This window comes from Calonectris borealis, chromosome 11 (genome assembly GCF_964195595.1).
Source record: "Calonectris borealis chromosome 11, bCalBor7.hap1.2, whole genome shotgun sequence".
Taxonomy (NCBI): Eukaryota; Metazoa; Chordata; class Aves; order Procellariiformes; family Procellariidae; genus Calonectris; species Calonectris borealis.
In genome coordinates, this window is record NC_134322.1 from 24248687 (window position 1) to 24272557 (window position 23871).

General features: G+C 60.3%; 1 protein-coding gene across 7 annotated transcripts; it reads left to right on the forward strand.

Annotated features, from left to right (window-relative positions):
- Positions 1 to 3626: 3626 nt before the first annotated feature.
- SHF (Src homology 2 domain containing F) lies at positions 3627 to 23224 on the forward strand. 7 transcript variants are annotated; one of them, XM_075160675.1, is made up of 7 exons: positions 3627 to 4031; positions 11459 to 11588; positions 12668 to 12886; positions 14486 to 14563; positions 17868 to 18039; positions 18392 to 18511; positions 21883 to 23224. In XM_075160675.1, exons 1-7 carry the CDS (start codon positions 3648 to 3650, stop codon positions 22067 to 22069), a joined length of 1290 nt encoding a protein of 429 aa, XP_075016776.1. In that variant the 5' UTR covers positions 3627 to 3647; the 3' UTR covers positions 22070 to 23224. The 7 variants fall into 7 exon arrangements, with proteins under 7 accessions (XP_075016776.1, XP_075016778.1, XP_075016777.1 ...); XM_075160677.1 differs by having other exon boundaries at positions 14486 to 14623; positions 18370 to 18511; positions 21883 to 22696; XM_075160674.1 differs by having other exon boundaries at positions 3633 to 4031; positions 14486 to 14623.
- The last annotated feature ends 647 nt before the right edge of the window (positions 23225 to 23871 follow it).

Below are 23871 nucleotides of genomic sequence, written 5' to 3' on the forward strand. Positions count from 1 at the left end.
ACGTTGCCTGGCTTTTTCTTCCTGGGGCGTGCTCCGACCTGCCTGGGAAGTGTTTACGCAGGCAAGCAGCTGTTGCTGCCTTCGGTGAGAGGAAGGGCTGTGCTGTGAGCTCCAGCCCAGCGACGACAGAGAAGAGCTTTTTGACCCTCCGGAGGAGAGGGTGGGAGCAGAACTCCTGGTGCAGAGGTCCAGCCCCGGGTCCTTGCAGGCCACTGCAGAAGGCCCCCCGTCTCCCCTATTCCTGTGGGGCATAAGAGTGAGGCAAAAATCAGTTCTGTGCAGCCACGGGTTGTTCGCCTCCTGACTGAGGACTGTGTGCACAGCGTCTCCACGCCGTCCTTCCCTCCTTCCTGGGGCTCCGTGGGCCGCAGGCAGCGCGAGCAGCGGGCACCCCCCAGGGCTGCACATGCCACTGGGGGGTCTCCCACCGCGGCTGTGTGTGAGAGGAGCCGAAATGTGGAGTCTGGCACGCAAATGGCGCAGCGTGTGCTCCCTGATCCTCTCCCGTCTGCCAGTCCCGCCCCGCGTCCCCCGCCAGTCCCTACATGAGCGATGCTACGTGACAGCCATCTGTCCCGGCAATCCGCCGGGCCGTGGGGACTCGCAGGCGGAGTGGCATCGCGGCCATGGTTGTGCAGGCATCAAACCCGGGTCCCAATGTGCACCAGATACGGGGCATGTAAACAGTTGGGGATTCGAGCAACACCAGCTGCAGCGAGAGACGCAGATGGAGCTTGGCTTTGGCGGTGTGAATGCAGAAATCTGTCGCTGCTTCTTCAAACCTGAAACGAACCACTGTGAATGGAGGGATGTCGCTGGTGTCTCGTCATGACTGCAGAAAAAATATGAGCAGCCTCTACCTGTGCTGAGCCACGCGGGGTGTAAGGAGCTCATTTGGTCTCCTTCTGGACTCCCCTTCAAAGCTGCCCAAGCACAAAGAAGTCTCCCAAGGTGGGCTCCCACCCCAGCTACGTTCTCCTCATCCTGCTGCCCCATGTTGCTGTCTGGGTGGTTTGGCCCAGGGGAGGCCAATATCACGCTCAAATCTGAGGGCTCAGGTGGGTCCAGGGATCTTCTTCTTGATGCCCCTCCAGGCTCTGCTGAAACCTCAGGTGAGAACAGGGTGCCCCATGGGGTACAGATCAGAGAATGGGGCTACATTGGGCCAGGTGCCCACCTGCCAAAAGGCCACAGAGGATTTTGGAAGAGAAACAGGCCCAGCAAGTGATGAGGAGGTGCTGGGGTCCTAGGTGGGCTCAGACCACAGACCCTCTTCGATCCCCAGCATGGCCCTGGTGCAGCTGCCTCACCAAGGAGGGAGGAATGGGAGGGATGCGACAGGACGGGATGGGAAGGAAGGACCTCTGCAATTCCTCTGGTATGGTAGTATTTTTAAAAAAAACCCATCACCACAAGCTAGATCCCTCCTCGGTCACCTCTCAGGAGATGCTGAGCCTGTGTTTTCCAGGCCTGAGGATTTAACAAGAGCCATCTCCAACAGATGTTGCCGAACATCCTCCTTGGTTACTGACAGAGGGTGGAAGTACTCTCAGTCTCATGTGGCATCAGCCCTGTATCTGCTTCCTTCCAAATGCCGGACAGACAGATTTATTGAGAACCTCTGTCTTTTCTGCATTTTAATAACAATCTCATCATCCCCATCTGCCGGGATTGAAGTCTGCTGCTAGACCTCAAACACTGCCTTGTGTTCACTCTGTTCCTGGCAGACACTTTTTCTCCTCCTGATGCCTTTTGTGTCTTGCATTCTCTAAGCTCTGAAATTTCCAGTCTTGGTTTCTGGGTGCCATGGCTGTCTTCTCCCTAGGGAGGAAGCTCCCTTGAAGTCCGATTGGACCTGGAGGATCTGGCTGGGTTTCTCGGGCAGGAGCGTGTAGTGTGCGCATATTCAATAAATCAGCAAATCTGTGACTCGGTGGGCTCACTGGGCACGCGTTTGGCATGTGCCATCCCATGCTGGCACAGGAGGCTCAGCTCCTCAGCAAACCCATCCCAGCTCTCCACCTGTGCAGGGGCTGGAAGGAAGGGGGGTCACCATGAGAAGCTTTTTTCTCCAGGCATCCTCTCCGCCCTGCAGCAGGCACCCCGACAGCCACATCCCAACATCTGTTCCCACAGTGGGGCAGGAGTCCAGCTCAGGGTGTGAGGACGGGCAGGATGTGGCATCTGTCCCCCTCACTGCATGCCTCTGCACGGCTCCACCTCTGCGGTGGTCCTGCTTTCGGAGCATGCCGCCTCTGGCCCCCTTCCCTTTCAGGCACGGTTGCCCCCGGCCTTTCCCCCGGCCTTTGGGGGATTCAGCCTGCGAGCAGGGCCGGGAGCAGGTTTGGGTGAATGTGTGCTTCGGAAGGGGTGTGGAGGATTCAGGGGCGTAGGTCTGGAGACAGGGCTGTGCTCAGTGGCTGCTGGGGGTTAGGAGGGCACGGTGAAATGGTCGGTCCTGGATGGCGGGTGAGCAGGGGTGGTGGTGGCTGGTGATGGGTGTGTGCGCAGGGGTAACAGTCAGAACATGTGTAAGCGTGCTGTTCTCCGCTGCGACGGCCTTGGCCTCCGTGGCCACGCTCCGACACACCGCTCCCAACACCGCTTCTCTGCTCAGCACGCTTGTCACTGCTGGCCCCTTCCCGGCAAATCCAGCCCTGCCTGGGCTGTACCCAAGCGCATGTCCTCCAGCCCGCGTCCTGGCCCCATGTGTCTAGGGGCTCTGCATGCTTGCCCGATGTCCCTGCACACTAGCCTTGGATCAGCCTTCTTCCCGAGCACCTTCCCTTGGCTTGTCCCGGCTCACCCCGGTCGCGCGGTGTTTCTTGTGGGGGTCCGTGGTGCCAGCCTGGTGTCTTGGCGACTCTCCCTGGAGCGCTCTGCACCGCAGGTCCCGCACGGGGGATCCACAAACACCTCCTCGGCAGTGGATTTGCCACTGACGGACCCTTCATTGCTCCTTCTTGTTAGCAGCCTCCCCGGCGGCCCTTCTGGTGCCACCGCAGGCCCCTCTCCGCCGCTCCCAGAGCCGGGCGATGCTCCGGGTGAGCGGGCAGCGGCAGCAGCTGCCAGGGCCGGATCAGGCCCGCGGTCTCCAGGCTCCGCGGCAGGAGGGACGGGGCGGCGGGCACCCCTGGGGGGCCGAGTCTCCCCCGGGGCCGGGGCGGGACGCGGGGCCGCTGGGTGGGTGCCGGGCGCCAGCGGCTGCCTGGAGCGCGGGGGGGCGGCCCGGAGCGCCGGGGAAGGCCGGGCCGGGCGCGGCGGAAGGCGGGCCGGGCGGCGGGGGAGCGGGGCGGGCCTCGGGGGGGGCGGGCCGGGCCGGGCCGGGCGGCGGGGAGGCCGGGCCGCGCCGGGCCGTGCCGTGCCGTGCCGTGCCGGGGGGAGCGGGTCCGGGGAAGCGGGGCGGGCGGAGCGGGGGGGGGAAGCCCCGCTCGGAGCAGCCGGCGCGGCGGCTCCGGCAGGTGGCACTGGCCGCCTCCCCCGGCCGCCTCCCCCGCTCCCCCCCCGGCCCGGGCTCCGCCGCCGCGCTCAGTCCGCCGGCGCCGATGCTGCTGAGCGGAGCGGCGGCCGGCTCGGAGCGCGGCGGCGGCGGCGGCGGGGCGGGAGCCGGGGCGGGGGCCGGCGGGGCTCCGCAGTGCGTGGGCACCATGGCCCGCTGGCTCCGCGAGCACCTGGGCTTCCGCAGCGCCAAGCCCGCTCCCCCCGCGCCGCCCAAGCCCGACTACCGCGCCGGGCCGCCGCCGCAGCCGCCCCCGCCGCCCGGGGGCGCCGCCGAGCCGCTGGCCGCCGCCCAGCCCGACATCGTGGCGGCGTACCGGCTGCAGAAGGAGCGCGACTTCGAGGACCCCTACAGCGGGGCGCCGCCGCCCGCCGCCCCCGACGGGCCCCGGTACGTCTCACCCAAGCACCGGCTCATCAAAGTGGAGGCGGTCGAGAAGGTGCCCGCCAGCCCCCCGCCGCCGCCGCTGACACCCGCCGCCCCCAGCTCGCCCCCGGCCGGCCCCGAGCCACCCGACGAGCCGCCGCAGGAGGTGAGTGGCCTGGCACAGGCACCCCGCCGCCCTCCCCGGGGGATGCTCCGGTCGCCCGCTGCGAGGAGCAGGGCCGGGACCCCTAGGGCAGGTGGAGCCCAGCCACCGAGGGCCTGCCGCGGCAGGAGCCACGGCCGGGCTCTGCAGGGGCTCCCGCTTCGCGCCCCCCCGTGCCCCGGCAGCGCCGACATGCCGGTCACACGTCAGCAGCAGCGGCGTGCGGGGGCGGCCCTGGCCTCTGCCCCAGCTCCTGCGGGAGGCAGGTACGGTCCCCAGCAGGAAGTGTCGCTCGCCGAGGTGCGAGAGCGCAGGGCCTGCCGGCCACCTTCCCCCCCGCCCTGCTTGCCGTTTCTTTGCAGCCAAGTGCTTGGTGCTCTACAGAGGTGAAGACCTTCCGGCCCGGGAAGGCCCCGCGCGGCACGGGACTATCTGCGGTGCGCTCTGGTGCTGGGGCCAGCAGCCCTGGGCCTCCCTCCAGCCTGCGCTCGGCGGCGTGGATCGCCCTCTGCCCGCTTGCCAGGGCCTGCTGGTGCCAGCGGTGGCAGGCAGGCCCCCCTGAGCTGCCGTGCTGCTTTGTCAGGGAGCCTCAGCGCCTCTTTGTCTGCCGCCTCCCAGCCGGCTTCTTGGGGGTGAGAGCGGAGCCTGGCGCTGCCAGTGCCGGAAAGGAGGCGAGAAACGTCCCCGGCGAGAGGCAGGAGCCGGGGAGAAGCTCCCTGCGGGGAGACGGGCTCTGGGCAGCACAAGGACCCGGTAGGGGAATAAACCCACCGGGGCTGCGGCTGTCGGTGCCGGGCTCCTTGGTGGAGAGGCTGATGTGGGGACTGCGCAAATAAAGGCAGGAGGGGTAATTAGTGCCCGCCAGCGCTGCCGCCTGCAAGACGGGGCTTGTCGAGCGAACTCGACGGGATTGCAGATCTGGCTGGCGGAGGGAATGCTGGATACAATGATCCCATCCGTGGTCCTGGCATCGCCGGGCAGCACGACGAAACGAGCACTCGGGAGTATTTTAAGCAGGTAGAAAACTTGTCGCTGGTGGATCTTGGAAAGTTGCTCGTACTGCCTAATTGCTTCCGGGAGGTTTCCGGAGGGGCCTGGCAGAAACCCCCTTTTGAGCTGGGATCCTGTAAACCGGCCGCAGCGGCAGCAGAGGAGGAGGAGGGCACTGGCAGCGGGGACCGGAGGTGCCATTGCGGTGATGCGGTTTGCTGAGGCAGGCTGGATGGTTTTTCTTCTGGAACGCGCGGTGTGGGATCAGAGGGACCAGGAGTGGGTGGTGGTCGTAGGAAGGACTCGGGCTGTGATGCGCAAAGGGCTGAGCAGGAGCTGCGAGAAGCGAGGGCTGCTGACAGGTACAGCCAGGGCTGTGTGGGCATCCTAGGGCTGGGGAGAAGCCGGAGAGCCAAAAGCTGGGATACATTTGGGGAAACTCTGCTAACAGCACGAGGCCAAAGAAGACCCTTCATCTTATCCAAGATAGACAGTGATAATATTATCTCCTGATCTCCTCGTGTGCCTCTGTGGGGAGGAGGTTTCTCATTCTTCAGGGCTCCAGTACGTGATGGACACAGGCAGAGCTCCGGAGGCTGGGTGAAGCCAGAGATAAAGTGGGAATATTTGATAGTGCATGCAACTGTCCATTAAAACAGTTTCCCTGAAGGAGCCGGGGAGTGTCCACCACGTGGAGCGTCTCTGTTGGGCTTGAGTGCCCTTTGCAGCTCCCATCTGCTGGCCTTGACTTTGGGCTGAGTGGTGGGAGGGTTCCTTGGTTGCTGCAAGGTCGCGGTGGTCCTTTCTGGAGGTGGTCCAGGAGGATGGAGGCGCCTACTGGGGGGTTGCTGATGCTTGCGGCTCTTGTTCTTGGCGATGATGTCAAGATGTCCTGGAGCAGGGAAGGCATGCCGGGGCCAGGCTGGAGCCTCTGCTGAGCTCTTCAAGCCGAGATGATGGTTGTGACAGGGGGCTCAGTGCTCCCGTGCTTAGGAAGAGGTGGTGGGCACTGTTCCCTACCTGCTGCAAGGAATGGGACTCCAAAAAGCCCATGGATGTGGGCCTTGAGTTGTGGTGATGCTGAAGATGAAGGGAGAAGTACAATTCTAGGTACAGGCAAGGCTGCTGGAGCATAGAGGTTTTTTGCTAATGATTGACAGTGAAAAACACTCTAATAAAATGTGCAGCCCTTCCAAACGGGGAGGACGAGGAAGGACAGAAGTGGAAGGAGCAGCCACCAGTTATTGGTTGTGTGGTTTGGCCGAGGCCATGTGGTTTGCGGTAAGGGCGCTGCGTTGAGAATGGGGGACCTGTGCCCGCTGTAGCTGTCCTGCCCCTTCTGGAGAATTGAAGATGGGCAGGAACATCTTGGCAATGGCATCCCTCCTGCCTGGGCCACGCGATGCTTTGCCATCATAGCATGAGTCGTCACGTCTTTCTGCCTTGCCTGGGATCTGCAACATCTTGAGGGGACGCGCTTAGAGTGAGCTCTGCGGTGGCTCCTGCTCCATTACAAATGCTTGCTGGATATGGTGGGGACTCCAGGTGTCCTCTGGGAACTCTCCATCTGCGTGGTCGGGGCAGTCCTTTCCCTACAGCAGTGGCCAACAGACTGGCCCTGTAGAGCTCACCTGAGCGAGGTGGATACCCTGGAGATGTCTTCTCTGCCATGTTTGGATTAGGCGTGAGGAGCAATGCCACCAGGATGCAGTGGGGAGAGATTTGGTCAGGGATCTCCCTGCGTGGCGACGCCTGCACCCAGGGCATGGCGTGCTTGGGGACGAGGTTGGGGATCTGCCCAGGGAGGGCTTTGTCTCGTGCCCGCCGGGACCGGTCGCTGGCGTTTTTGCTGGGAGCGCAGGGTCAGTGCTGCGGGGTGTGGGAACGGCCGGCCAGGAAGCTCTTGGGCGTGTGTCTTTCCTGTGAGAGCCTCCCTGAACTGAGTCATCCTGCGCGATGCTGTGCTGTCCGCCCCGCACTCCCTCCTTCCGTGCCACGGGTGCAGCTGTGGGGTCACCGCCCGGCCCAGCCATTCCCCTTGGGCAGGGGACCAGACCCTTCTTGGAAGGCCAGCGCTTGGTTTGCTTTTGGGTTTGGCTTTGGCGTCCACCGAAAACCAAGCTGCAAGATGGGTAAAACTGAGGAAATCTTGCACCTGACGGAAAGAACGCAGTGAGTTTGGTTGTAACTCAGAGTGGCTCCAGCGTGAAACCCAGCAATCTCTTGGGGGGACCACAAACACGCTTTATCTCCGGGGCAAGAAACTTGTTTATAAAGTGAAGGATCTCCCCAGGTGTCCTCTGGGAACCTCTCTATAAAGTAGAGCGTCTTGTTGTGGCAAAAGGTGGTGGCAGGTGGGACGTTTGTAGGCAAGATGGGGCAAAGAGCCCTCGCTCTGCCCTGGGATCTCAGTGTCTGAACTGTGAACTCTCTTGAAGAGCTGCCGTCTGTTGCCTTCCCTGGTGGGCAGCGTAAAAACTGTTTCACTGTGAGAATCCAGTGATGATCTGGCCCGTTGCCTTAATTTTCTTTTGATTTTCTTTTTTTCTTACAGTTGGCATAAATAATAGAGCGAGAGCGGCCTCGGTACTGCAGCAGGGGTCTGGGTGTGCATTGCCATGGCAGATAAATGCGTGAAGAACACTCAGGTGCACAAAGAGGACGTGTGTCCAAGTGCCGGTGGTGCCTGGCTGCTCTCTGAAGGACTGCTCTGCACCAAGAGCTGTCCCGGGTCGGTGGCTTTGCGTGTCAGGCGTGTGCTTTGCACCCAAATGATTTCAAATCCAGCAAAGTTTGTGCTGTGTGTGAGCAGGCCATGCCTCGGTACCCGGGATCTGAGCGGTGCGGTGGGATGGGCCAGGTGGTGAGCAGCTCCCTCCGCGACACGGGCGGTCAGCGAAGCGTGGAAATGCCTGTCCTTTGACTGGACCAGGGCAGGCCTGCGGCACCCCTGGGAGCTGCCCTGCCCATGGCTGCAGCCCCCTCCTGCGCTGGGAGAGCGGCTGCGTGCACCGCGGCTGCCGCAGAGAGCCCCGCGCAGCTCGTGATGTCCAGCGCTCGGATTAGGAAATGTCAGAGGTGCAGTTTCCTGAGCAACTTTAATTTGGCCCCACGTGCAAGGACATTAGGATGCGATTGGTAATTGCGTGATCCCTGCCGTTTGCCCTCCAAGAGCCCTGCCCCGTTCCCAGCACCAGCTGGAGCCTCCAGCCCCTCCAGCCTCGGGGCTCGGGGTGCCGTCCTCTCTTGGTTGACTGGGCATCTCGAGGTTGCAATGCTCCTGGAGACAGTTAGGAGTTGCCTCCCCAGGTTTTCCATGGCTCTCCACTGTGATATCTGACCATTTAAAAAATGAATGGGTTTACGTTCTCAGCACTCTATGGTGGGGAGACTCGGCTCCCACGAAGAGGCATCCTTGAGATAGTGGAGGAGTAAAGCCAGTGTGGCAAAACCCCACTAAACCTAGGGAGCTCGGAGACTCAAGCCCCTGATCTGAGCCATTCGATCTGGGTCTGAGCTAAGCCCAGCAGATCCTGTCTAATTGCTGCTGAGCACCTCTGCACCCTCCTGCAAACAAAATACCCCGTTTTAGGGCTCTCAGCAGAGATGTGCTGGGATTCCCCACCACCCTCTGCTTTCTAGACCTGGAGCTGGAGGCACCTGAGTGGGGGCCATCCTGCGAGGTTGCTGGGGCTCATGTGTCCCTCCCTCCCCGGGAGGACAGACCTAGGTGCCGAGGAAATACGGAGGGGGCTTTCCTGCAGCTGGGAAGCACGACTGCTGTGTGCGGAGGAGCCTCTCGGCTTCCGAGCTGCTGTGCTGGTGCCCTGTCTTGTCTGAAGCTGCTCTGTGTTTATGGGGTGGGAGAGGGAGGGTCCAGGATCCGGGTCTATGTCTGTCTAGCGAAATTAATCTAGCAAATAGGGTACATAGCAGGTTTGAATGTGGGCAGGTTGGTCTCGGGGAGGGAGGAACAAGCAAGCAACCCCTTTCCGAGCCCAGGAGGATCAGCAAACCGTGTTTCACAGCCCTGCAGCACACGTAGAGCTGTGAGAGCTCTTTGCAAAGGGTGAGCATTGGGCATGGCGCTGCCCGTCGCCCATCTCGCAGGCGCTCGCGTGTCGAGCCTGTGCATTTGTGCGTGTCGGGATGCCTGCCTGTGTGCTTGTGCCTCCCTTGGCACTGGCGCGTGTGCGGATGAGCTGTCGCCGGCGCGGGGCTGTGCTCTGCAGATGTCGTTGCGGCGGAGCGAAAGCCTCTTCGCAGCTTTCCAAAGCAGCCCACGGGACCTCCCGGCTCTTTGGAGCGGTGGGCGCTGATCTGCCCTCGGGATCTCGCAGGCAGCCGGTGGGAAGCACCTGCCTGCTGCAGGCTGAACCCCTCTTTGCCTTGAAGAAAAGGATGTTTAGAAAACAGAGGGGCTTCCTGCCGTGAATTTGCAGTCACTGTCGCTCATCTCCCTGCCCCACGGGCATTACGCCGGGTCCCAGAGACCAAGCAGCTGCAAGAGTCACTGGAGACTTAGATTTCCCTGGGGGATTTCGCCCCAGCGGTGGCAAGCAACGGGCTGCAGCCCCCTGGGCTCAGCGTTGCCCCTTGGTGTCCCCGGTGCCTGGCGGGGGCTGAGCGATGCCGCATCTCCCTCAGATGATGGAGGTGAGGGCAGATTTCTTGTCTCCCACTGCAAAGCCAGGGGCTGGCTGTTCCTGGCTCGCTGGCACCGGGCCCTGCCTGCAGAGCCGGCGGGAGGTTTTGCTTTTTCCCTCTCCCCTGGCGGAGGCCGGTACCCCGAGCACCCATCTGTCCCACTGCTGCCTTGCCGAGGGGTGAGAGCATCTGTTTGCTCCCACATTTGAACCCGCTTTGCACTCGCCCGAGGTGGCTGTGAGCCCTGTGGCTGGCAGGGTTTGCTCTGGGGATGATGCTCCGCTGCTCGCTCGTGCCCCAGTACGGAGGGGCCGGGCTTGGAGAGCTGCCCCAGCTCCCCACTGCGTCGGTCGCCTGGGGAGCCCGGAGCCGGGACGTTTACGGAGGATGTGGTGAGCCGGGGCACGGCGAGCTGCGTTCCTCCCGCAGCTCGGAGGGGTGCAAAGGCTCAGGGCTGCACAGAGGTGTTTACAGCTCCAGTTCCTGTTCCCTTTTCCTGCTGAGTTTTGCTGCTCAAGGCTATTGTCGGGCCGTTTTGCACAGGAAGGAGGAAGAAGTGTTTTGCTTTGAGCTGATTATGGGAGCCAGAGAGGAATGCGTGAGCGGCCCTGGTCTCCAAGGCCGGCCAGGAGCAGGGACAGCATGGCGGTGAGGACAGAGCCTGGCGCCGGGTGGGATTAGGCAGCCGCTGCGCTGTGCTCGGGCCATTTGGTCCTTGCTGTGGGAGCATTGCGTACCTCGCGTTGTGTCAAAACCCATCTCGCTGGATGGTCCAGCCTGGGGTTTGCATCCTGGTGGGCGAGCAGACCCTGGCAAAGGTGCTTGGGTGCACTCGGACCCTGCTGGAAATAGTGCCTGGCCCTGTTTTGGGACCAGGCTTTTGGGCTGGAAGTGGGATGTACAACTCCAGGCTTGCGGGGGCTGCGGCATCATGCGATGGGGTGCTGCAGCCGTGAAGTTGCTGACGTGCTGGAGCAGGCGTGTGGCTCCAGCGCTGGTGGGGATCAAGCTCTGGGACATGCCCCATATCCTACTGTAGGATCGTCTCTTTTTTGCTAGTAAGGGCAAACCTTGGGCCTTTTGTGCCATCCCCGTGACATGGCACTTGAGGGGCTCCTGGTCCTGCTTCCCAGTGACTCCTGATTGTATGGAGGAGTCCTGTCTTGTGTTACTTGGGATGCCTGTGGGGATGCTGCGGGGGCCTGGGAGGGAGGGGAGAGGAAGCTGTAGGCTGTTTGTAGCCCTTTTGTTAAGAAATGTCTTCAAACGAGCCTGCGGGAGCTCTGGAAAATAACCAGTGAGTTCCCAGTCAGGGAACTGGTGCCAGTGCCAGTTGACACCCCCGTACTAGGATCTGCACCCCTTCTCCACCTCGGGCGATGAAATGTGGCTGCATGCAGGGAGACCATCTGCGTGCCACGGGGGGGGATGGCACTGCCGTCAGCCGTGCACTGCGGTGGGGGCCTTGCCGGGGCATCTGCGTGGGCGCTGGCAGCGCCGAGCCGATGGTAGGGGAGGAGGCCGGGCTGCCTTCTGCTCTGCTTGGCTCTGCCCCAGCTTTCGGGACAAAGGCTGGAGCATTTCCACGGCCAAGCGCCGGTGCCTGGAAAGCCGTCAGCTGCCAGCAGCTGCTCTGCGGAGCTGCCATGATGCGGGCTCGGGGTCCCGGCTGCTGCTCTGGCTGCTGCTAGCAGAGCTTGTGGTGAGGTTTCAAGGGGCTTCAACTGGTCCCTGACCCCCCCTAGAAAATCAGGGAGTACCCTGACCCTTCTCCTACCCTTCCCTTCTTCCAGTTGGCTGTGCTGGAGGACTACGCAGATCCCTTCGATGCGGCGCAGGTGGCTGGTAGCCAGGCAGGGCTGGAGAAGGTGATGGAGAACGATGGATACATGGAGCCGTATGAAGCCCAGAAGATGATGGCTGGTAAGGTGGAAGGCTCCGTGCAAAGGCCACTCTTTGCGCCTCTGATCCCTGCTGTTTGAATTTGGTGGCCACTGTACTCTGTTTCTTGTAGCCTGTGACAGCACCAGGTCCTCCAGACAAGGCAAACCTGGGCAATTGCTGCGGTGGTGCACAGCCGCTTTGCAGGCAAATTTTCACAGCTTTAGCTGTGTGCCATGGGCTTGCCATAGCCAGAGCCCTCACAAAGGCTACCCGAGCAATAAAGGCACCTTGATATTTCTGCCTGCGGTGCTGGCCCCCGGGATCACCGTGCCTGCCCGCCAGGCCGGGCCAGGAGAGACCTGACATTCGATGCGTCTGGCATAAAACGAAGATGGATGTGGGAGCTATTTAATTCAGTTAGGACTGGGCCGGAGCGTGCCGTTGTCTGCTGCACCAGTGGGGTCCCCAGTGGGCTTGTTCATGGCTGGAAAGCAGGCCAGGTGAGAGCGTGTGCTCCCAAAGGCATTGCTCTTGCCGCTGCGGCGCACACAGGGTCGCTCTGCCGGCTTGCGCGCTCCAGGCTCTGGCTCTGCTTTGCAGTCCCGTGGTTTTCCTGGAGTGAGTGGTTTCTGGAAAGCTCATGTGGCTTTTTGGACTAGACCATTGCATTTCTTGGAAAAATCGGCAAGCGGCAAAGAGGCTGCTTATGTCTATGAGAGAGACTTTTGTTTTGCTCGAGGGAAGGGCATTTTATTTAACTAACCACACTGGGGTTCCAGGGAAGAAACCCGGCCTCGCTGCTCGCAGGGAATCAGGCTCTGGGGTGCGCTGTCCCCATGGACCCCGCTTTGGAGGGCTGCCCAAGAGTGGGGATGTTGTACCGTGGGGAAAGAAGGCATCTTGGTGCTGTGGACTGCTCAGGATCCTGCTGCCCAGCAGTTCCCCCGCTTCTGGCAGGTGCTTGCTGGAGGTTTGGGGGATCTCCTCCACCGCTGATTCTTCCTACCCCATGTCACCCTTGGGTGAAATTGAGCCTTTTCATCTAGCAGGGCTTTGGGGACCATGGCCGGGCTGCGTTGGGCAAACAGCTCATGGTCTTTTCCCTCTTCTCCGGCTAGAGATCCGCCAGAAGGGCTTACGGGAGGCTCCCGCCCGGCCGCTGCACCTCTACGACACCCCCTACGAGCCTGTGCTTGGAGGGCTGGACATGGACAGTGACCGCCCTGCTTGCCCCAGACCCAGGGAGTCCCGGCTGCCCGAGGACGACGAGCGGCCACCTGAGGAGTACGACCAGCCCTGGGAGTGGAAGAAGGAGCGGATCTCCAAAGCCTTTGCAGGTGAGTGACGGGAGCAGCCATGAAGGATGGATAGCAGCCATAAAGCAACCAATGCTGCGTTGTTTTGCAGGGGGAAGCTTCTTGAGGTTCCTTTGTCTTTTGAGGGTCAGTAGTGTTGGCCTCTGCGTTTCTATGACTCAGGGAGCGCTGGTGCACTTGCAGAGGCTGTTTCTCTTCAGCAGGGAGCCAGGCTGGGTGAAGTGGTGGATGGAGCTGCCTTGGCAGCCTGTCCAGTGCCCATCTCTCGTTGCCTCTTCCCCCCTCTACTGATCACAGCCTCCGATGCAAGTTGAGCCCCAAATTGCAGGCGAGAGGCTCGACCCTGGGCTCAAGCAGATCACTCCTTCCTCAGGGCAGGAGGAGAGCTGGGCGCTCACCCAGGAGCCTTTGGCCAGGTGATCGTCCGGCCCCCTGACCTATTTATCTGTGCTGCGGGATCGATTGTGTTTGTGTTTGTTAATGAGGAAATCCATGCTGTGCATTAGTGCTGGCTCCTCCGCCGGCGCTGGCTAATTGCCACACTCGTATCTAGGATGCATTTTAATTGCAGCAGTGTGCATCTCCGCTGCAGCCGGCGTGCACAAGGCGATTGAGCCGGTGGTTGGGGGTGCTGCGCGGGGATGCTGGCGGAGAGAGACGTGGAGATTCGGCTTGGGAGTGGGTCACCTTTTGGGTTTGGGCTCTCTGAGCTGGAGATGTGTGTGCTGGGCTCGACGCCATGGCGTCTGCTCGTGCCTGGGGTTGCACTTGTGCCGCTGGGACTCGGCCGGGTGTGGGGCCGGTGCCCGCGGCACGCTGTGCCGAGGATTCGGCTTGTTGGGCTCCGTCATGAAATGCGGTGTGCGGCCGGGCTGGGTTTGTGCTGAGGTGTCTGTGCTCCAGATCTGGGTGGATGAGCCGCCTTGCTCGATGTCCCTGGATGGAGGTGGCGTGTTCACAGGTCTGGCTCGCACGTGGATGCACGTGGGCGCTCCCCAGGGCACTGCGGGCTTGCTCCAAGTCCCGAGGGAGTCAGGTTGCCGTGCCCTGGGCCTCTTTAGGACCCGCTGCCTGTTTTCTTCGCAGTGCGTTTCTCCTCTCCTGCGATGCCGGGATCTCTCTGCTGGCTCTTTTCCCCCTTTGGGGGGTCTGCGAGACCCCTGCTGATGGGCACCCAGTACCAGCACGAGGCAGCAACCCGCTGGCGCCTGGCAGGGGAACCTGGACCCCGTGGGGTGGCTGGGAAGTGCCCGGGGCACAGATGGACGGGCAGGACAGCTGGCAATGGGACGCTTGGCCAAGGTCCCCCGGACGGATGGAACAGGGGTGATCGCAGGCTCCTCCCCACCCCAGAGGGGGGTCAGCTGGGAAAGCTGATGGAGGAGCAGGGTCTCTCCACCGGGAATGTGCCCCACGTTAGGCCTGTTCCTGCTCGGTGCTGGGGAGGAGACGAGATGGTCAAGCTGGCCTAGGGCTCCTGGGAATTTATTCCTCAGGTCTTTCCCCCCACAACTGCTCTCCTTCTCCGTGGGCCTGGTGTTGCTGACGGTTTTTTCTAAGCCCTATCTTTCTCTCTTTCTCTTTCTCTCTCTTTCCCACCACCCCACCCCCCCCATCCAGTTGAAATCAAGGTCATTAAAGACCTGCCATGGCCACCGCCGGTGGGACAGCTCGACAGCGGTGAAAGCCCCCCGGACGGTGAGTCCAGTGCCTCCGTCCCTCTGCAGCACGGCCAGCCCAGCTACGAAGACGCCAACGGTGGGTCTCACGTGACAGCGGGGTGTCCGGGGGGGCTGCGGCTGGTGCTCACTGCGACCCTGCCTTGCTGCCCCGCCGGCGCCGGGATGCTGCAACGCCTCGGAGCTTGCCCGGACCTGGCAGGGCTCTGCCTGCTGCCTGTGGGCGCTGCCAGACATCCACCCTCCTCCTCCGCCTTCCCCCAGCTCCTCCTGGCTCATTCACTTGTCCTGTGCCGGACACTAGTCGTTTGTCCTTGCCTCTTCTGCATCTTCTCCAGCTCCACGATGCCTCTTTGCATGCAGCAGTCGAGCTGCACCAGGGGATTATTCAGTGGCAGAGTTATTGCCTTCTCTTTTGTTCTCTCCTCTTTGCCTCCAAATTCCCAACGTTTGATGGCTGCTTTTACGGTCTTCTTGACAACTGCTCTGAGCATTTAGCTGATGTTTTCTTGCAACTCTTAATACCCAGGTCCCTTTCAGGTGTGGTAGCAGCTAATTCAGATCCCACCGCTGAGGTTGAGGTTGTTTTTTTCTCTGTGCGCCTCCCTTCGTCATTTAGCACTGCTCCGTTTCCTCTGCTATTTTATTACCTTGCTGCTCAGTGGCAGGAGGTCCCTCTGGATTCTTCGCTCTTGTTTTTGCTATCCTGAACAGCTAAATCTCCCAGGCACACTTTGTCATCTCAGGTTTGCCTTGTTGTGAAGCCGCTTTTGTGTCTGCCGAGCGGCAGAGCCCCCTTGTAAATCCCTCTTGGACTCCGCTGGCAGTCTCCCTTATGAAAGCCAAATATTGCTGCTTCTCTTTTAACCCATTATTAATATTTTAAAGACCTTGCTCTTATGCTGTGGTAGATTAGGGTTTTGCCAAGAGCATTAGGTGGGGGGGTTTGTCGAAAGCCACCCGGGCTTTTGGGGTCGGGCTGGCCTCGGTCACGTGCTGCTGCTCTCGCGGGGAACTGGGATGGATCTGCGAGACGTGACTTTTTCTCTGCGAACCGGTGGCTGCACCCTGGCGTGCCGTGTCTGCCCGTGCATCACTAACACTGCTCCTGGTAGACACTGCGACCTGCCAGGTGCAGATGTCTGATTTCCTTATCTGCAGTTACCCAGATCCCTGCAGAGCTTCGTAAAAAAGCCCAGCGGTATGGCTTTTGCTGCCTCCCAGGGGGGTCTGCGCACGAGGTTGCACGTGACAGCTGATTTCGCTGCTGATCGTAGGGGCACCTTAGAGCGATGCGGCTGCTCTGCTGGGGCCGCGTCGGAGTACTGCCCCAAACCCACAGGGATGCTAAACGCCGAGATCAGTCCTGAAAAAGAAAGGTCTTGGCAGGGGGAAACTTCCTGATCCTCTTCCTACAATGAATGCAGGTGTCAAGAAAAATTAATTTCTTTACTACACAGCCTCCTCTCTTCCCCCGTCATTTATTATCCCCGCAGTTGCTCTGACATGCATCCTGCTCCTGATGAACACATCAGTTTGTCATTTTTTCTGGTTTTAGCAACACAAAGTCTCTTTTTTTTCCTGACTTGCTTTGTTGTGTTAAGTTTATCTTGCCAGAATTTTGTCTCATTTTCTACTTCCCCTGTCTGGGGGTGACTTGAACTTCTTGAAGGATGTCGTCTTACTCCAAGGGCCTTGTTTTTAATGTCCTGTTTAATCATGTACATGCCTCTGCCTCTCTCTGACAGGTGCAATGCATTTCTTCTGAGCCTCTAATGTGATGACTTTGTGCCACCAGCAAACACTTCAGTGTTTTGATTGTCTGGCTTTTTAACGATTGCCCCAATTTTTTAAGGTGACGAGTTGAAATTGAAGCCTTGATGTTATGTACGAGGGCGAGCCTGGCCAGTGAAAAGTCAGACCGCTGCAGAGGCAGGGCTTGTCAAACCTTAATGCCGGGCACCTCCTCCCCGAGCTCCTTCTCGGGGGGTTTTAAGCCATGCTAAGCTGCAGAGGATTTTGGCTGGGTTTCTCTTTGGTTGCCTTCCTCTATTCTCGGTGCTGGGGGAGCTGCAGACCTGCTCGCCTGTGCAGGGCCCAGACAAGGTTCCCCTCAAGGGCCGCCTTAGAGGATGCCCTGCTAGAGAGAAAAACATCCCTTTCTGGGTATTTTTTGCCTTTGCCCCACAGCAGCGTGGCCTCAGCATCGCCCTGCCTTGCTGCCGGGGCTGGGGGGGAGGATGCTGGAGCATGTCCTCGCTGCCTGCAGGGATGGGGCTGCTCCGAAAGCCTTTGCCCCTGCCTGGAGCCCCGGCGGCCAGCAGTGGGCAGGGGGCTGAGCCAGGACCAGCCTCCCCTTCCAGCAGATGGGGAGCACAGCGGGGGGGAAGCTGCCCAGCTGGGGATGCCCAGCTTACCCTGGGGGTAAGGGGAGCTGCGGCGCCCGGGCTCGGCCGCCTCCAGGGTGCCTGTGCCTCCGCGGCATCAGCCACTGGCAGCCTCGTGTCAAGGCAGCTCTGCCCGATCGATAAGTAATTTGTGCGAGGGGGCTTGCATTGCAGGGGAGCAATAATGAACTCTCTGGAGGAGGGAGAAACAATATTGTTAATGCTGAAATCATCCCGCGCGGAAATAACAGTCGGCGGGAGGCTGGGTCCCCGGGGCGCTTCTCGGTTAATCCCCCGCCGCTGGCCGGGCGGCAGGCACTGGGCCGCCGGGCTCTGTCGGTGTGCGGGGGCCGTGGTTGGGCTGGTGCTGGGCAGGCGGCTGCGTCAGGGAGGCACCTCGCAGGCGAAATGTCCCCTTCCTGCCTCGGGGAATTATTTTTTTCACCCCAGGAGCTTGGCAGAAATGTGTCCATCGTTCCAAACTGACTGCTCCCTTTAGCTCCGTTTCCCCCCTCCTCTTTTTTTTTAATTTAATTTAAATTTTTTTTTCCCTCCAAGATTGGAGAGCCTCTCCTTACTGCTTCTCACTTAATTCTATGCCGCAACCGCTGAATCTCTGGTTGCATTAGCAAAACCTCTCTGAGCTTTTGAAACCTCCCTGGAAAATATTTCCAGGGGCTCGGGCGCTGCGAGGACCCCAGGCCTGGCGTGGTGGGGACCCGACCTGGTCTATCTGGGGCACTGCAGGGAGCAGCAGTCCAAGAGCTGCTCTGCCCTTGCTTAAAGCAGGGGGCTGGGGCAGGGGGAAGGGACCCAGCGTGATGTGATGTGACGTGGCTCTGGCTTTTTCTGTGGACTCCCTCTCTGGGGGGAAAGCTGGGGGCCCAGCCTGTCCGCCTGTCCCGCCGTCGGCTGCGACGCATGTCTGTCTTGCAGGTCCATCAGAGGGGCTGGGGTACGGCCGCACCTCGCCCTGCAGGGAGGAGAAGGCCAGGGCTGCCCTCAGGCATGGCTCCAGCAGCCTCAAGAGCACGAAGACGCTGATCACCGAGCCTGGCCCCTTCGTTGGGGAGAGGATTGACCCTGCCCTGCCCCTGGAGAGCCAGTGGTGAGTCCTGCCTGACCCCTCCGCCTGCTCCGGGATCCCTGTGGCCACGCCACGAGGAGCCCTGGGGCAGACCTGCTTCTTCCCCTCTTCCCTGGCCCTGTGTTCCTGCCTGCTTGTCCCTTCCGCCCTTCTCGCAGTTGTGGTATCCCCACGTGCCCTCAGCATCCCCCTAAGCTGCCCAGTGGCACCTGCCCCTTGTCCCCCAACCTTGGCCGTGCCACCCACATCCCTCTCCTCGAACGAGTCCCCGGGGAGGTGCTGGGGGTGCCGGTGTTGCTGCTGCCCCGGGGCAGAGTCCTGCCCAGGGTGTCCGCTCTCTGCCTGGCACAGCCGGTCCCTCTCCCGCCTGCAGCTGGTACCACGGGGCCATCAGCCGGACGGACGCGGAGACGCTGCTGAGGCTGTGCAAGGAGGCCAGCTACTTGGTGCGCAACAGTGAGACCAGCAAGAACGACTTCTCCCTCTCCTTGAAGTGAGTGAGCCTGGATGGGGCTGGGGGGGTGGTGGACCCAGAGCAGGGGTGACCCAGTGCTGTGGGTGACCCCTTGCGGGTGGGTGCCCCACGCGAACGTGTGCCCGTGCCAATGGAGTAACTCTGAGACGACCACGGTGTGGTCAGAAATGGCTGGAATATGAAGTCCACACTTCTCTGCGGTGTGGCACAGGCTTCTGGTTTGGTGTCTGGCAAAAGTATCTCTTGGGAGGGCTTGTAGATCTGGAGGCACACTGCTCTTCCCTTGGCACTGCTAGTAATCCCTCAGACGAATAAAATTATGTGCCTCACTGCTCACTCGAATGTGTCTGCTTAAAACTTCCAGCTCTGGCTTTTTGTTACCCCAGTTTTTTTGTAGCTTAGTTTCATCGGAAAATAAAGTTTGTGTGATCCCGTTGTTGATAGAAACATGGGTACCCATCCCTGCCTCCCCAGCCCACGTAACCATTGAAGCCCTTGCTCAGTCGTGATGTAGAGAGGGCATTACGCTGCTTTGGTTTCCCAGCAGGGAAACCTCACCCCCACAGCACGGCTTGGTTTCTGCTTGGGTTTCTGCACCCTCCCCAAGTTTTCCAGATTCCCTTATGCCAAAACTGCATGAAGCGTTGCCGCACATGTCCTGCCAGGGAGAAGCTGCCCATAGCTCCTCATCCAGCTGTTTCGGGACTATTGGGGCAGCCCAAACCCGCGAAATCAAAGCTGTTACTGTCCTGAAGATAATGATGGATTAGCGAATACCTTCTTGCCCTCCTGCCGGACAAGTATATTAGCTCTGTTCCTCGCAGATGTGAAAAAAGTGTTTATTGAGCACTTCAGTCATCTCTGCCCAACAACAGGCCACGTATCCTTATGCTTTTCTCAATATATTTTAAGTTTCCCCAGTGGTCTCTGTACCTGCATTGCTCCCTGGTGGTTTCAGCCTCCCTTGTTTATTTCCCAGTGACACAACTGTGAATTAGATTGCTCCGTCTCTCTCTATGCTTTTTTTACACTTTGCTGCCTTCAGCACCAAACCAGGGCAGAAGTTTAGCTGAAAATATTCTTTCTTCCTTGTGCACTTATAGCTTTCAGATCAGACAACAAGCCTTTCCGGAAAAGCTCCCTCCTTTCCTTTTTTCTGTCGGAATTTTTACTGATGTTTTAATTTTCTCAATACTTTTTCCTCGCCCTGGCTTGCGAGCAATTTTGAAGCGACAGCTTCTGCTGGTAGATGAGTCGTATTCGAGGTTGCGAGAGGTCCTCTCAGCCATCGCCTCGTGGGTGGCATTAGCCAGCATCTGTGTTGGAGAGCCTGGGAGGTGGCATTGGGGTTGTGGATGGGACTTCCTCCCTTCCCAGCATGGGTGCCCCTTTCCATCACCCCTCTACAAACCAGTCACCCATTTCTTTGGGGTTTTTTTCCGTACTTCTTACTGCCCATTCTTAGCCTTGTGGCAAAAATGGCCAAATCGTCTTCTCACACGGCATGTGTCTCCCCAGAGGAGACCGCAGCCCATCCAGGAGCTGCTCGGGCATTGCCTGTCCTGGGCTGTGCTTGCAGAGAGCCCACAGCCTCAGGAGCATGATTTTTACTCCATTGCCTTTCTCTGTAGAGCCTTTTCAAGGAAAATCCCCTGGGATGCTTTTTATATAGCTGTAAGCTGGCTGTCTGTGTCTCTCTCTATTTTTTTTTTTTTTATTGAACTCTTTCCTTTCTTCCTTGAGGAAGGAGGCGCAGACGAGGAGATGGTCTGAAAGAGAGCTCTGGTGCTGACCTAAAGCCCTTTTGTGCTGCTGTACCCATATTGTGTCAGGTAGCTGGAAGGATTTAACCCTGCTGTGACAGTCCTGGCTGGTCCAGGCTAGGTGGCCCCACGTTGCCTGTCTTGGGCAGAGTTGTAGTGTCATTGCCTCAAACGCTTGGGGAATGAGTCCCTCCTGGCTCGCGCCTCCCTGAGAGTGGCTGAGGCCATGCTGCAAAGGTTTGGGTCCTTTCTCGTGTCTGTAAGGCGTTTGGCAGGAGCAGCACCTGCGCCTTGTCCTCATCCCATCCCTGCTGCTGGCTGCGATGCAGCGTGCTCGCTTGGGCATCTCTCCGGTGGTCCAGCCTCAGTCAGATCCCTGAGCTTGTGACAGAGACCCGGGGAGTTGATTTGGGCAAAACACAACAAGCATCACCCCTCTGTGGACAGCGCTCTGGCTCTGGACTGGCACTGATCCTGCACTGGGGTCCTGTGCATCTCTCCCCTGCCAGCGCTAGGCAAGGGCTGTCTGCAGACAGGGTGCGGCGCCGAGGGCAGCACCCGTGGGCAGCTCTGCGTGTTAGTGGTGCGACCGCGTGTGCGTGTGCAGGATAAACCTGTGCACCTTCCCGGGGTGCCCCCACAGCTCTTCCCCGCACCCCACTGCGGGGACACAGGATGCGGCCGGCTATGGCTTTTCCTCAGCCCCTGGCGGGGGGCTGCGGCTCTCCCCCCTGCCCTCCCCTGGGGCGGCCGGCTCCCTGCCTCTTGGCGCTAAATGGATTGCAAACCCATCCTGCTAATGCAGCCCGGCTGCCCATTACGGGCACCGTCTCCAGCTGGGGGGATGGGACTGGCCTGTGCAGTGCTGGAAGCGGCTCAGCATTGCTGATGAGGTCCTGTCTGCTTTTAAGTCATCAATATTTTGCCGTAATGTGCATTCCAGACGCTGCAGACAGGCTGTGGCTCTCCTCGGAGACGCAAATTAATAGCAACAGGGCCATTAGCCCGTCACTTGGAATCAGCGCTTGTGGCAGGATCTGCCTGCACAGCCTCGCGTGGCTCGGTGCCCGTGCTGTGCCGGGAAATGGCCTTGCTACGCTGAGCGGGTTTTATGGAACCCGCAGTGGGGGCGGGCAACGGGCTGCGGGCCGAAGGAGAAAATCCTGCTTTGCTACAGTGAGGCTGGGGATACATGAGCCATGCTCCTCCTGTGCGAGCCAGGCGGTTGCAAAAGGGGCTTTGCCACATGCCAGGGACAAAAGCCACCGCCCCTACGTCACCCTGCAGCGAGAGCCCCCCTGCTCCTGCCTGCACACACCCGACCCAGCCTCGGGCACTGTCCTTATCTCTGGATGGACCCCTCGCACCCCGCTGCGTTGCCATGCTCCCCTGGGGGGACACAGTGCAGCGTGGCCGGCCATGTCCCTCCCTTGTGCTGTGGGCTTCGTCTGGAGTTGGCCAAGAGCAGGACGGTGCGGGCAGGACCGTGGCTGGGGACAGGAGCCAGCAGCGTCCCCCCCAGCTGTAGGGGCAGGCTGCCTGTCTCGGGGGGAGGCGGGGGGCAGGAGGTGACGGGAGGCTGGGGCCAGCTGCACCCCGTAACCCTGCCTCCATCTCTCCTTGCAGGAGCAGCCAGGGCTTCATGCACATGAAACTGTCCCGGACCCAAGAGAACAAGTACGTGCTGGGTCAGCACAGCCCGCCCTTCGACAGCGTGCCGGAGATCATTCATCACTACGCCAGCCGCAAGCTGCCCATCAAGGGGGCTGAGCACATGTCCTTGCTTTACCCGGTGGCTATCCGTACCCTATAGTCCTCACCCACGAGCCAGGCTTGAGGCCGGGTGCACCCAAAACTGGCCCGTCTGCAGGGCTGAGCGCCACCGTGCCAAGGACGGGCTCCGGACCAGCAGCCCGCAAGCAGCTTGCTGGGCATGGCCGGCGCTGTTGGGGATTGCTGCAGCCAGACCCCTCGTCCCGCTCTCTCGGGGAGCTCCCGTGCGCCGGTTTGCCCGCTGGGATGGTGCTGGGGGGACCCCCCGTGCGAGGAGCTGAGCGGGGCTCGCTGGCTGCCCACTGCCCTCGCCTGCCTCCGGGCAGAGCTCGGGACGCAAGGACTGGAGCTGGGGCCGTAGAGAGGCCTGGGGGCAGGCGATGTGCAGGAAAAGGGGGAGAAATCATCTGTTAACAGGCCTGAGATGCCTCCGTGAGGGTGCCTGGCTCTGCCTATGGGAGACAAAATGGCTGTGCCTGCAGGCGAGGAGGCTGGCGGGGGGCGAGTGGGGGCCTGCCTGGGGCTAGCAAGGCACGGGGGGCCAGGCCAGCAGTGGCCCCCACCTGCACGGGTGCTTGGTACTCACTGCCATCTTTTGCCAAATGTAAATAGAGACTGGTCTCGGCCGCACGTGCAGCACCACTGCCTAATAAAGCAGTGCATGGTCACCTCCTGCTCCATGGGGATCGCACGCCCGCATCCCACCACCTCGAGTGGGGGATCGGTGTGGCAAAATGGCAGGGAGGGGGATTTTATTACACAAAAGCTCTAAGCAAATTGATTTTTCGTTCGCTCTTGCATACACTGAGACCTGTGTGCCCAAGTGATCCAGCCAGCTCGCTCGTCTGAGACACAGGGGACAAGGGACGCCGGTGGTCACATCCTCGCTATGTCTTTGGGACCCTTCACGGGCAGTGATGAGCCGATTGTGGACTTGCCTGTTATTCCCTGTAGAAGGGGGTGCTCTTTGGAATCTTTTGCCTCCTTGTTTTCCTTCACCCCTCGTAAGTCTTAGGCAAAATCCCTGAATTTCACAGATCTCCTGTTCTCCTCCTCTGGGTATTTAGTGGCTCCAGTCCTGTTCTTTGTCTTCCTGACACCTTGTCTTTGGGACAGCTTGCTCCTTCTCTTCATTTGGCTGAAGCTACATCTGGTGCTCTGTAGCATTTAATGCATACCTTGCCTTTTAACCTTGTTCCTGGTGTTGCTTGCTACTGTACCCACGCACGTACATTTCCTCCATCCATGTGTCAGACTAAGCTCAGTCTCGCTGTGACTCCCCTACAGCGTGTTCCCTTTCCCCTCCGCCCCCCGGGTGGCCCCGCTGTGCTCAGCAGAGGGAATGGCAGCGGCAAATTCGCTGCTGGACCAGCAAAACCTTTTGCATCAGGGGAGCAAAGCGCTTGGGGCGTTGGTGGGATATCTTAGTGGTGGCTCGATGAAGGCTTTGTGAAAAAGCATCATCCTCCCCACCGCCTGCTCCCAGGAAGGAGCTGGTCCTGCAGGTTTCCTGGGGGGGACGGAGGTGATAGATGGGACTGCGGGGACCTTGCGTGGGTGAGTGCTGCAGCCACGGCAGGAACCCTGCTCTGCCATCCGGGGCTCTGGGGTTTTCCAAACTCAATCTGTAGCTGGAGGATCGCTGTCCCGGCTGCCCGTCACAGGTTTGAGCTGTTGCAGGGACCATAGGGCATGGCCAGTGCGGTGCCCAAGTGCATGCTGCGGCTGGGAGCCTGCAGAAACTGTGTTGGTTTGTTCCAGGATGCCTCAGCCTCTGCCGCTCCTTAAAAGGCAGCAGTTTGAGCTCATGGGGCGCCTGGTGTCTCCTTACAGCCCTGCTTG